Source organism: Ceratotherium simum, chromosome 7 (genome assembly GCF_057802395.1).
Source record: "Ceratotherium simum simum isolate JZ-2026a chromosome 7, ASM5780239v1, whole genome shotgun sequence".
NCBI lineage: Eukaryota > Metazoa > Chordata > Mammalia > Perissodactyla > Rhinocerotidae > Ceratotherium > Ceratotherium simum.
Window position 1 is genome coordinate 68,970,326 of NC_141906.1, and position 13,792 is coordinate 68,984,117.

The 13,792-nt window shown below is 38.5% G+C and overlaps 1 protein-coding gene and 1 pseudogene across 7 annotated transcripts in view; both read left to right on the forward strand.

Annotated features, from left to right (window-relative positions):
• The window catches only part of KMT2A (lysine methyltransferase 2A), an 82,851-nt gene that overhangs the window by 35,766 nt on the left and 33,293 nt on the right, over positions 1–13,792 (forward strand). For 4 of the 7 annotated variants that reach the window (XM_087433776.1, XM_087433782.1, XM_087433783.1 and 1 more), the window contains 14 exons: positions 217–281; positions 920–1,297; positions 1,649–1,722; positions 2,724–2,855; positions 3,415–3,528; positions 6,988–7,134; positions 7,558–7,653; positions 8,132–8,252; positions 9,423–9,545; positions 9,970–10,154; positions 11,369–11,542; positions 12,269–12,379; positions 12,683–12,756; positions 13,377–13,570. In XM_087433776.1, coding sequence (XP_087289902.1) covers positions 217–281; positions 920–1,297; positions 1,649–1,722; positions 2,724–2,855; positions 3,415–3,528; positions 6,988–7,134; positions 7,558–7,653; positions 8,132–8,252; positions 9,423–9,545; positions 9,970–10,154; positions 11,369–11,542; positions 12,269–12,379; positions 12,683–12,756; positions 13,377–13,570 — 1,988 coding nt within the window. The remainder of the gene's footprint in view (positions 1–216; positions 282–919; positions 1,298–1,648; positions 1,723–2,723; positions 2,856–3,414; positions 3,529–6,987; positions 7,135–7,557; positions 7,654–8,131; positions 8,253–9,422; positions 9,546–9,969; positions 10,155–11,368; positions 11,543–12,268; positions 12,380–12,682; positions 12,757–13,376; positions 13,571–13,792) is intronic. The other 3 variants (XM_087433778.1, XM_087433781.1, XM_087433777.1) reach the window with 2 other exon arrangements.
• Positions 2,082–2,587, forward strand: LOC101397757 (small ribosomal subunit protein uS8 pseudogene; annotated as a pseudogene).

Sequence of the window (13,792 nt, forward strand, 5' to 3'; positions counted from 1 at the left end):
TTGATATTTGCTCCTTGTAGATCCTACAGGTAGGTAAAATTGCTGATGGAAGGATTCAAAGGCTCAGATTTAATCTGAGTAATGAGCAGTCTGTTTTCCAACTCTCAAAATGAACCTGAATAAAGGTTCACTGATTCTTGCAGACAAATTAACACTTGTTTCAATTGGTTCTCTTCTAAATGTAAATTGACTCTATGGTATCCCTTGTTATCCTAGGATGAGAAAATGTCAGAATCTACAATGGATGCCTTCCAAAGCCTACCTTCAGAAGCAAGCAAAAGGTAGTGTTGTAAAAAGATCTTCCCTAAAATGCTTCCTGCTTTAATGCCACATAGTTATGTACACTAGTGTAAAGAAAATACCAGTTTTTTAAAAAAATACTGCTCTTGGGGCCGGCCTGGTGGTGTACTAGTTAAGTTCACACTCTCTGCTTTGGCAGCCTGGGGTTCACCGGTTTGGATCCCAGGCATGGACGTACACACCGCTTATCAAGCCATGCTGTGGTGGCGTCCCACATGCAAAATAGAGGAAGATGGGCATAGATGTCAGCTCAGGGCTGACCAAAAAAAAAAAAAACAAAAAAAAAAAACCTACTCTTTTCCAGGGAGCTGATGGTTGTTGAAGCTGGGGGATAGGTACATGGGGTTCATTTTACTATTCCCTTTACCTTGGAGAATGTTTGAAATTTTCCATAATACAAAACTTGTAAATTTTACATAAAAATTATAGTCCATTCCATTTCCTAGAGCAATAAAAGTGTACCTATTTCACCTGACCAACTTGGCATTAACTTTCTTGAGCCTTTTTCAGTGTCAACTTTAGCTGCAGGAAACTGAGACTAAGATTATGTTACATTCCTATACTTTTATTTTAAATAAAATTTTTCTCACAGATAGATAATCTTGTTTTTTTTTTCTAGCTGTGAAAAAGAAAGAGAAAAAGTCTAAGACCAGTGAAAAGAAAGAGAACAAAGAGAGTAATGTTGTGAAGAACCTGGTGGACTCTAATCAGAAACCTACTCCATCAGCAAGAGAGGATCCTGCCCCCAAGAAAAGCAGTAGTGAGCCTCCTCCACGAAAGCCTGTCGAGGAGAAGAGCGAAGAAGGGAATGCCTCTGCCCCAGGACCTGAAGCTAAACAAGTCACCACTCCAGCTTCCAGGAAGTCCAGCAAGCAGGTCTCCCAGCCAGCACCAGTCATCACCCCACAGCCACCCAGCACAGCACCACCGAGAAAAGAAGTTCCCAAGACCACTCCTAGTGAGCCCAAGAAGAAGCAGCCTCCACCACCAGAATCAGGTGAGTGAGGAAGGCAAGAAGGAATTGCTGCACCAGAAGTACCAACAAAGAACACTGATGTCTTTCTTAAACAGCACTCAGAAACCTGAAATGTATATTTTTAAGTCTTTGGTTCAAGAAAATTAGATCTCTTTTAACCATTATATACTAATAAAAATAATAGAAGCAAAAAACCAGTTAAGTTGGAGATATTGTCTTAATTTCCTATTTAAAGCCTAGAGTTTAAATTTTTTTTAATTTTCTCTAATGCCCCTTTCTTCACAGGCCAGTCAGTCCTAAAGTTGTCATTGCTATTTAGCATCACCTGTAAGTTTAGTAGCATCTGACTGCAATTTACTTTGAATTCTTTAGGGCCAGAGCAAAGCAAGCAGAAGAAAGTGGCTCCTCGCCCAAGTATTCCTGTAAAACAAAAACCAAAAGAAAAGGTGAGGAGAGATTTGTTTCTCTGCCATTTCTCAGGGATGTATCCTATTCCGTAGGGAGGTAGCCTTGTCCTTGACATTTACGTGATTTAGTGAACGAAACTGCATTTCTGTTTCTATGTAGCCAGCAGTGGAATTTCTTAAAATTAACAAACTTCAGGTTTAGGCTTTAGCTCATTTCTTTTTTTGTCTCTTTCCCCTTGTTGTTTTTCCATTTTTTGTGGCTCTACATGCTTATGCTTATGCTGCAGGCCGCTTAGCATAATTGTTTTTTGCCCTCAACATCCTTTAGCAATATTTATCTATAACAATCACCCTTCCCTATGTCCACTATTTTTATTATGTGGAGAGAGAGAGAGAGAGGTCTTTAAGACTCTTCTGGCTCTTTCTGCCATCTTTCCGTGCCACCATAATGGTGCACGTGAGCATCCTGGCTGATGCTCTCAAGAGCATAATGCCAAAAAGAGAGGCAAATGCCAGGTTCTTAATTAGGCTGAGCTCCAAAGTCATCGTCCACTTTCTAACTGTGATGATGAAGCATGGTTATATTGGCAAATTTGAAATCATTGATGATTACAGAGCTGGGAATATTGTTGTAAACCTAATAAGCAAGTTAAACAAATGTGGAGTGATCAGCCCCAGTTTTGATGTGCAACTCAAAGATCTAGAAAAATGGCAGAATAACCTGTTCCTGTCCCATCAGTTTGGTTTCATTGTACTGACAACCTCAGCTGGCATCAGGGACCCTGAAGAAGCCAGACGAAAACACATAGGAGGGAAAATCCTGGAATTCTTTTTCTAGGGATGTAATACATACGTTCACATATAATGCCTCAGTGCTTCAAATCTTCTAAAGGTTACTTCTCAGTTTCTATAGGATACTTACGTTGGAAACGTGGTTTCCAGCCCCGTTAATAAGATTTGTCATTTGCATTGTTGTCTGTTGCAAAAGTGAAGGCAAGTAGGGTGTGGTTTTGCTCATTATCCATCTTCTATCTCGGCAGGAAAAACCACCTCCAGTCAATAAGCAGGAGAACGCAGGCACTTTAAACATCCTCAGCACTCTCTCCAATGGCAATAGTTCTAAGCAAAAAATCCCAGCAGATGGAGTCCACAGGATCAGAGTGGACTTTAAGGTAGACGTGTTTACTGACCACATGGTATATTGAGTGTCGTGGACTTTAAATCAAGAAAATGATGTTACCAAAGGTGTTGAAAGAGAGGAAATTCAGCGCCGAGTAGGGGAATGAGTAAGAACTGTCATTAGCAAGTGGGTTCAGGTGTGTGTAAGCTTTGGTCAGTGTTGTGAGGTCACTGTAAACTGACTGAAGAACTTGGGCGTTGAAACACTCATGCCCATTCTGAGCAATAAAATGCATTTAGATAAGAACAGTGTCTCAGGAAATAATTCTTTCACATAGCAATTCTCAAACCATGATGTTTGCTTGAGTTAGCAGACTCTAAGGGAAATTCAATCCTGGTGTATCTTGGCATTATAATTAACATGAATTGAACCAATAGGTGAGCCTTTTAACAGTTTGTATCTGGGATTAAAATTTTTCCAGCAGCAGTTATTTTTGAACTCATTGAAATGCAGTATTCTTGACATTCTAGTGTTAGTCTGCTTTCATCCTTATTTTCAATCAAAGTTCTGTTATTGTAAACCTGTCCTAAATGATCTTTCTCTCTTCACAGGAGGATTGTGAAGCAGAAAATGTGTGGGAGATGGGAGGCTTAGGAATCTTGACCTCTGTTCCTATAACACCCAGGGTGGTTTGCTTTCTCTGTGCCAGTAGTGGGCATGTCGAGGTGAGATCCTGCTTCTTGGTACCCCAGAAAGTATAATGTAGATTATTTTGCCATGATGAAAGAAATCATTATATTCTGTTTTGTTGGTATGTAATAGGTACTATCTCCTGTTTAAACCAGCTGATGAAATGTTTTTGAAGATTTTTAGAGATTTCAGGAAGGAATCTGCTTTTTATTAGAGTAGCAAAGTTATTGAGTGTGAAGAGCTTAATAGTCTCATCTCTTAAATTCACTCTTTATTAGAGTTCTGATTTTTCTGCTAGATGTCCAAACATGGCAAAAATGATACAGTGCTCTTCTAGAAAAAGAGGTGCTGTTGATGGTTGTTTTATATTGAATACCAAAGCCTCCTTGTCTATAAAGAGCTCTTAGCAATTAATAAGCAAGAGGAATAACAATTAAAAAAAATAGGCTAAGAACAGGAATATATAATTCACAAAATGAGAAATAAAAACATAATGCGGGGAGGGCATTAGCCTTCCAGTGACCAAAACCTGGAAATTAAAGCGTGATAAAAAGGATCATGTGGGGGGCCGGCCTGGTGGCATGGCGGTTAAGTGCACGTGCTCCGCTTTGGTGGCCCGGCGGGGTTCGCAGGTTTGGATCCCAGGCGCAGACTCACATACCGCTTGTCAGGCCATGCTGTGGTGGCATCCCATATACAGTAGAGGAAGATGGGCACGGATGTTAGCCCAGGGCCAATCTTGCTCAGCAAAAAAGAGGAGGATAGGCATCAGATGTTAGCTCAGGGCTGATCTTCCTCACACACACAAAAAAAACGATCATGTGGAAATGGGGACTTTCTGTTGGTGGAAATATAAATTAGTTACAATCTTTCTTTTTGAGGGGATTATTTGGAAATGCATATTTATCTTTAAAATGGGTATACCCTCTACCCCAGCAACTGCATTCCAGGCATTTATCCTAAGGATATAATTAGATAAATCAGCAAATATGTATCTGTATGCATATGTATGTGTGTATATAATAGATATTTATAATAAACCCTTCTCTATATATGTATGTATATGTATATATATAATAAACAGAAGGATTTATTTCATTATTGTTTATGATAATAAAAAATTGGAACCAACCCAAAAGTCTATTGATAAGGGGGGTGCCCTTGGTTAAAATAATTATAGGACAGGGCCAGCCCTGTGGCTTAGCAGTTAAGTGTGCGTGCTCCGCTGCTGGCGGCCCGGGTTCAGATCCCGGGCACGCACCGACGCATCGCTTGTCCGGCCATGCTGAGGCTGTGTCCCACATACAGCAACTAGAAGGAAGTGCAGCTGTGACATACAACTATCTACTGGGGCTTTGGGGAAAAAAATAAATAAAATTATATAAAAATAATAATAAAAATAATTATTATAGGACATGCATATAATGGCAAATATGAAGTCCTAAAGATGATAATATAGATTGATATTGACATGGAAAGATGTCCATGACATATCACTGAGTTAAAAGAACAGATTACAAGAGAGTATGTAAAGCATGATCCCATTTTGGTTTGGAAAAATGTTTTTAAAATATATATGTGGAGGGGCCGGCCCAGTGGCGCAAGTGGTTAAGTGCGTGCGCTCTGCTGTGGTGGCCCGGGGTTCGCCGGTTCGGATTCCGGGTGTGCACCGACGCACTGCTTGTTAAGCCATGCCGTGGTGGCGTCCCATATAAAGTAGAGGAAGATGGGCACAGATCCTAGCCCAGGGCCAGTCTTCCTCAGCAAAAAAAATAAATAAATAAATAAATAAAGGAGAATTGGCATCAGATGTTAGCTCAGGGCTGGTCTTCCTCACAAAAAAACCCAAAAAACCAAAAAATAAAAATAAAATATATACGTGGCAAGAATTCTAGAAGGATGTATACCAGACTCTTAAGAGTATGGTTGGATTATGGGTGAGTTTGTTTTCTCTTTACTTTTCTTTATCTTTTTTGAGTTTTTTGTAGTGCATATGTGCCATCTTTACAAAGAAAAAAAAAGTAGCACAATTTTAAATAGGAAGTAGTAGTTTGTCATTCATACAATTCTCAATTTCTGAACTCTATAGCTTATTGTTTATCACATATGTATTCTAAGGTCATAAAGACAATGCAAAGCCAGGTTGTAATCTAGATGTTGAGCAATCAGTGAGACTCAGTTACTAGCTAAGAGATTCATTCCTGCCCACTTGCTATTTTAAATTATGCATTAGCAAAATTACAAATTATTGCCTAATATTCATTCATTAAGCACATATTTTCTTAGTGCCTATTACGAACAATATATTGTTCAAAGTGCTGGAGTTGCTTTAAATATCATTGAGATTGAGAGTATTCAGTCTGCAAGTGCCAGGGGTCTACTGTATCTCTTTTCCTACATAATCTAATGCTTTGCATCCACACATATGCTACCCACAGCAATAACTTACTTTTGTAGCACCAGTCCTTCAACTTCATGATAAAACAGGTCTTTTTTCAGAGTATAATTGCTCTAATTTCAATTGTGTATTTGTGCACAGCAATCCCATAGGATTCCTGAAAACTGAATTAGAGAATGACTAGCCCACTGCCTGCATTGCACTCCTAAAGCATAAGTGGTGCTTGATGAAGTCTAGCTCCATTTGAATTTTTAAAAAGTTTTTATGTTGACGTGATTCCAGATTTACAGAAAAGTTATGAGTAGTACAAAAAATTCCCATATACTCTTCACCCAGATTCTTGAAATGTTAATATTTTTCATTTCCTTTATCCTTTTCTCTTTGTGTATATATATTTTACAAAATAAGAAATAAAATGTATACACATTTTATATGTAGACACTTTTTTTTCTAAAAATTAGAGCGAAAGTTGCAGACATATGCCCTTTTACCTCTAAATATTTTAGTGTATATTTCCTAAAACCAAGGACATTCTCTTATATAACCATAGTATAATTACCAAAATCAGGAAATTAACATTGGTATATTACTATTATCTAATCTATGGACCTTATTTAGGTTTGACCAGTTGTCCCAATGATTATTTTATGGCAAAAGGAAATTCTGGGCATCCTCATTTGAATTTTTGAAAATCTGTATATTAATATAAAAATAACTTATGTCTAAAATCAGAGATGGAAAGGACAAACCAGAGCTTACAATTGTTGAGCATACTACAGAAAACCTTTAAAACCCTATTTTCCCCATCCCACTCTTTTACATTCCCATAGCTCTCTGTTTATACCTCTCTTATGGCACTTAGCACATTCTGTTAAATCTTGGATTATATTTATTTTGTTACTTTATAATTCTACTATTACCACTTTAGTCCCCTGAATTTCCTGCAGTGCCCAGTATTGTGCTTTTTTTACATGGTCATTGCTTAATGAATATATTTTGAATAAAATACCACTGAACTCCTAAAGTCTGAAGTATGTCAGTAGGTTGATATTTCTACATGTTATTCGAGAACTTCTATGTTCCCATCTTGCCCCAGTTTGTGTATTGCCAAGTCTGTTGTGAGCCCTTCCACAAATTTTGTTTGGAGGAGAACGAGCGCCCCCTGGAGGACCAGCTGGAAAATTGGTGTTGTCGTCGCTGCAAGTTCTGTCACGTCTGTGGAAGGCAGCATCAGGCGACAAAGGTACAAAACAAGTAATAGAACTACTTAGAGTATTACTCTCTATCTCCATTTCTGCCTTTCAATTTAGGATTTTGTATCTATATTTTTTCTCTGATGGCTTAGTCTATTTTGACTATGTAATTGGATGTAATCAATTGCCTATTTTTGTGTTTTGATTTTGAGAATATGACAGAAAACATGGTGTTGGATAAAAATACCCCAAATGAATCAAATCTACCTTACAAGATTATTCATCACTAGGTGCCTTTGGTGGGAAATAAATCCCTATCTTTAATTGAGAGTAAATAATTTATGAGGAAATTTAAACTGTTACAGTGATGTGCTACTCACTTGAAGATAAGTATGAAGTGAGGTAGTAAATAATAGGTGTTCAGTGAAGGTGACGTGATGCCCACCTTCTTGCCTTTATGTTTTCTTAAACAGCAGCTGCTGGAGTGTAATAAGTGCCGAAACAGCTATCACCCTGAGTGCCTGGGACCAAACTACCCCACCAAACCCACCAAGAAAAAGAAAGTGTGGGTGAGTGTACACAGTATGCTGTTTCAGAAAGAACTGTCATGGGACTGTTGGGCTTGTGCAACTTAGAATGGGAATATCCTTACTTGAGGATGTCAGCATAACAAGTTTTTTTGGCTCATTATTAGGAAAAGCCATCCCAGTAGAGAAGTCAACTCTAGAAATTGATTGCATTTAAGATCTTTTTAAATAAAGAGAGATATTAAAAATAAGAAATTCCGGGCCGGCCCTGTGGCTTGGTGGTTAAGTGCACGCGCTGCGATGCTGGTGGCCCGGGTTCGGATCCCGGGTGCGCATCGAGGCACCACTTCTCCGTTCATCCTGAGGCCGAGTCCCGCATACAGCAACTAGAAGGATGTGCAGCTACGACATACAACTATCCACTGGGGCTTTGGGGGGAAAAAATAAAATAAATAAAATCTTTAAAAAATAATAATAATAAATAAGAAATTCCTATTGAATTTCTTTGCTTCTTTTCCAGATCTGTACCAAGTGTGTTCGCTGCAAGAGCTGTGGATCCACAACTCCAGGCAAAGGGTGGGATGCACAGTGGTCTCACGATTTCTCACTGTGCCATGATTGTGCCAAACTCTTTGCTAAAGGTACCTAGAAAAAACCAGTGTTGTCAACTTTTAGAGGTTGTACTTGGTGTTTTGGAGGTGAGCTGGACACTCCAGTGGAATGAAATAAAGCCTTATCCATCTTGTCAAGGATCCATTTAGACGCATTTACTAAGTTCTTGGCCTTGCTCTTTCCTTTACACAGAGAGTTATAGCAACTGGAAATGTTTTGTTAGCTTATATGGGAAGAATTAAGAGGACTTTTTATAACAACTAATCACAAAGAAACACCCTAAGCCAGTATTTACCAAAGTGAGGTACATATACATCTGATTGTTTCAGAAATAATTTTAGGTGGTACTGAGTCAAACATTTAATTTTAATAGTTGTGCTAGAAAAAAATTATAACTAATACATTAAACTCATTATTTTACTGACTTAGGATAATAATTATAACTATTTAAGGTATTTAAAATAAGCAAATCAGTGTTAAGTCTATTAAGTAAAAAATAATAGAAGGGATACATGGATAAAGCAAATTGATAAGGGTTACATTGTGCTGAATTTTAGGAAGTGCTGCTGCTCTAAGCTCTAATGTAAAAGCACTAGGAATAAGGAAAAAGTATAAATTAACTGTTTTTTTACTCCCATATCTCACCTCTTCTTAAAAATTTAGACATTTCGGGCCGGCCCCGTGGCTTAGCGGTTAAGTGCACGCGCTCCGCTGCTGGTGGCCCGGGTTCGGATCCCTGGCGCGCACCGACGCACCGCTTCTCTGGCCATGCTAAGGCCGCGTCCCACATACAGCAACTAGAAGGATGTGCAGCTATGACATGCAACTATCTACTGGGGCTTTGGGGGAAAAATTAAAAAAAAAAAAAAAAAAAAAATTAGACATTTCTTTGGAATGTTTAAGAGATAAAGTTCTCTCTTCCATTCTTTTTCTATTATGCTCTCTGTAAAATCTTTCTCATGACCTTTAAAAATGGGTCGTAAGACGAGAACTAGTGGCATATTCTAAGAGCTCAGAATAATCTCGACACTTTACAGATGAGTGAACATTCCATAGGAGATCCATGCTGGCATTTGTGAGTAGTTCCAGAAGAACATAGTGGCTTGCATTTTAGATCAGGTTGGCCTCTGTAAGTTAAGGGCCTTAGAGGCACCGGTATGTGAACCAAAGCACTGTTGACAACTTCACTTTGCTTTCAGGAAACTTCTGCCCTCTCTGTGATAAGTGTTACGATGATGATGACTATGAGAGTAAGATGATGCAATGTGGGAAATGTGATCGCTGGGTCCATTCCAAATGTGAGAATCTTTCAGGTACAGAAGGTTGGAGTCTTTTTATTATAATTTCCTTGTCTTTTGGTACAGCTGCATTTACAGCCCCCAAAGTACTATAAATATAAAATTATGGTAGTGTTGTTATTTGAAATCTTTTTAAATTTAGTTTTTTGGTCTCTAGAATAAGCAACGTTGTGTTGTTAGTGCTTGTTTATCTTGAACATATCCGTTTAAAACACTTAGATTTTCTGTCATTTGTGGCTACCATAACCTATTGATTCTCCAGTAACCAAATCCTGGAGTAGTGTCAATAATGTCCTTTTGGAGATCAGTTTGTGTGAATTCCTGGGGGATATCAGAGTCTTAATACTGTTCCTAACATACAGCTTTATATTAAGTTCAGTGGAGTAATTTCCTCTTCTCTCTCCCACTCTTCAGAGCACCTCATCATTGTAGGTTTTTGTTTTTCTAGATGAGATGTATGAGATTCTATCTAATCTGCCAGAAAGTGTGGCCTACACTTGTGTGAACTGTACTGAGCGGCACCCTGCAGAGTGGCGACTGGCCCTTGAAAAAGAGCTACAGATATCTCTGAAGCAGGTTCTGACAGCCTTGTTGAACTCTCGAACCACCAGCCACTTGCTGCGCTACCGACAGGTAGGCCCAAGTCTCATTTTGTGTCCTGAGAGTTTGTTCTTAGGTGGTTTTTACCTAGTAATGGAATGTTTTGTTTTTAATTTTATTTTGCTTCATTCTTCATTTAGTTTTGTAGAGTTAATTGTTTTAGCGTTAAACAATTAAGAAAATTTTTAGAGCCAAGAGTTGGACCTTCTGTGGGGTAAGAAATAGGAAGGGGCCATATCTTCAAAGGCCTTGCTGTTATAATGAGAAATTTGGACTTTATGCTCAGAAGGCTATGGGGAGCCAGTGATGGACTTTACCCAAAAGAGTAACCTGATCAGAGTTGCTTTTTAGAAAAAAAATGCTTCTGACTAGAGAGAGAGGCAGGATTGGAGAGAGGACTGAGCCTAGAGGCGGGAACAGTGGTTAGGAGGCAGTTATAGTAGTCTAGGTGAGAGAGAGAATGGTGGCCTGACTGAGATGATAGCATTGGGGCTCGAGACCCTTCAGCTCGGGAAATCCCTAGGGCACCTCAGGCACAATTTGAAAACCACTCCTTTTTTTTTTTTTTGTGAGGAAGATCAGCCCTGAGCTAACATCTGCCAATCCTCCTCTTTTTGCTGAGGAAGATTGGCCCTGGGCTAACATCCATGCCCATCTTCCTCCACTTTATATGGGACGCCGCCACAGTGTGGCTTGACAAGCAGTGCGTCGGTGTGTGCCCAGGATCCGAACCGGTGAACCCTGGGCCGCCACAGCAGAGCATGCGCACCTAACCACTTACGCCACCAGGCCAGCCCCGAAAACCACTCCTTTTTGTCCATATAAGTTGTGAACTATACGTCTATAAAGTAGTCATTGGGAACATGAGATATAATGTTGGAAGAACCACATGGATAACTTTAACTCAGAGCTAGGCTGGTGCTTTATCTTTTAATAGAGCTCCATTTTTTGAATAGGAAAATTAGCTGCTATCTATGTCTTACTGAGAAGGAACTGGACAGTTTCTGTTTTCTTCACACAAGGTTTGGAAGTTATCAAGCAAAGCTCCTAAGTTAGCCTAGCCAAGCTGTTAGACAACCAGCTCATTTTAACTTTCCTTTTCTATTATTTGAGAAATCTCTATGTTCATGTTCTTTACGTTTTATAATATGAATCATTCAGTACCACCTTCATTAATTTTAATAGAATTTGCATAGATGCCTCATTTTCAGTGTTAGATAAAAGAAACATATCTTTCTTGGCAACAGGCTGCCAAACCTCCAGACTTAAATCCCGAGACGGAGGAGAGTATACCTTCCCGCAGCTCCCCAGAAGGACCTGATCCACCAGTGCTGACTGAGGTCAGCAAACAGGAAGATCAGCAGCCTTTAGATCTGGAAGGAGTCAAGAGGAAAATGGACCAAGGGAACTACACATCTGTGGTATGTCTCGAGAGCAAACTACCAAAATTGCAAGTGCCAGTTTAGCTTCCTTGGGTCTTTTGAGGGAAGAGGCTGGGTATCAGCATTAAAAGATGATTTGTATTACATAAATACCTAAAGATATGTGAGTTATTTTAGCTCTGTGTTTCAGAAGATGGGTTATGATAGGGAAGGTAGTGTCTTAAAATGGTTCTTTTATTTGACTTTCATCTGAGTTCTCTGAAAATTATTTCTATATTAAAATTATTTTTATATTAAAACTGTTTATGGGAAAATGCTAATATGAAGATAATTGGCTTGCCCCTTTTTTGAATCTGAATAATGTGTCTTTCTATAGAGGATATTCATTTGTAGATAGATGCTTTTTAATTTTATGGGTTTTTAAGAATGTTTAGGAAATGATCATCTATTATCTCATGATCCATATTTGCTCTTCACTTGTTTATTCATTTTAGTCTAAATAAAAAATTGTGACCCTGTTTGAGTAACTTACCATGATACAGCTAATTTATTTGCATTCTTGCCTTATTAGCCTGGCATCTCTTGATTGCTGCAAGTTAATTGTGAACTGAATCCCAAAGGCCTCCACTAGAGAAATTATACTATATTAAAATAGGGTGTTCATTTTCTGGTGGATCTCTGTGCTGGATGATTTAGGAGGGAAGAGGAAGTGGTTTTGAGAGCACATTGTGTCATGAATAATTAATGCTCTGTTTTTGTATACAGTTGGAGTTCAGTGATGATATTGTGAAGATCATTCAAGCAGCCATTAATTCAGATGGAGGGCAGCCGGAGATTAAAAAAGCCAACAGCATGGTCAAGTCCTTCTTTATTCGGGTGAATGATACTAACGTTCATGTTTTTAATGCCTGTCTGTGGGTAATTACCCCATGAACAAAACAGACTTCTGCTCTTCTGTGTTTTGCTTTGCCATGTGTATAAAACATCTTCTGGTTTAATTTGTTCCTCTGATTGGGAGGAAGTTGGTGAGGTCACCAGAGTGGATGGATCTCTCCCTCAGTGGCCTGAAGTCATCCTCCTATTGACAGAGAAGCTGTGTGACTTTGTTGGTTTTTATGTGGTTTCCAAAATGAATGTTCACATGCTTACATTTTGTTTGTTTGTTTGTTTTTCTGTTAGCAAATGGAACGTGTTTTTCCATGGTTCAGTGTCAAAAAGTCCAGGTTTTGGGAGCCAAATAAAGTATCAAGCAAGTAAGTAAATTGAGTATTACTTTTTTTTCTCTTCATCAGCTAGAAATCTGAGAATGCTTATAGTTCTCGATTGAGGTTTTTTTCAGACCAGGTTTTAATATTAAAAAATTAATCAGTTAAAATGCCTTTTGAGTGCTGGTACAGAGATAACACTTACTGTTTATTATAGTCTGTTGCCCTTTTTTTTCTTTCTTTATGTATTTGTTATGTTTTAGGCCACCTGGTTTAACTTGTGGCATATGTACAGTATATATAGAGAGAGCCCAGTAATTGGGCTGATTATAACTGAGTTCTATTTTATTCAGTTCCAGTGGTGTTCTCTATACTGCTCTTGATTCTCCATATTTAACCTTAAATTTTTATTCCAGTAAATCCTTTTGCTTCTTTGATAAGGTTATCATTTGTTTCTGGAAGTTTAACCAAGATTGAGATCATATTTTTAAAAATAATATAGTCCTGTGTATTTAGGCAGTTTTCAAGTTCTGTGACTTGTTCTTACATTCTGTGAATAGCTCATGCATGGGTTCAAGACCTGAGAATATCAAGAATTTGATTTTTTTCTACAGTTCTAGGTATATTCTAGGAGTTCAATAAATACTTGTTGAATCGATTATTTTCAGCAGTGGGATGTTACCAAACGCAGTGCTTCCACCTTCACTTGACCATAATTATGCTCAGTGGCAGGAGCGAGAGGAAGACAGCCACACTGAGCAGCCTCCTCTAATGAAGAAAATCATTCCAGCTCCCAAACCTAAAGGGCCTGGAGAACCAGACTCACCAACTCCTCTGCACCCTCCTACGCCACCGATTTTGAGTAAGGCACCAAATGAAGAGCCATTATCCATTTCTCTCTAGATGCCCAGGATTGACTTTGGTAATCTAAATTTAATATACTTGCATAATAGAAAGAAATTTTCAGGTCATCCTTAAATGTAATAAAATCATTATTTTTGCTTTACTTGGAATGTTAACAAGGAAATGATATAAATACTCTATTGTAGCAGACAGTGAGATAGCATAACTTTGAACACTTTTT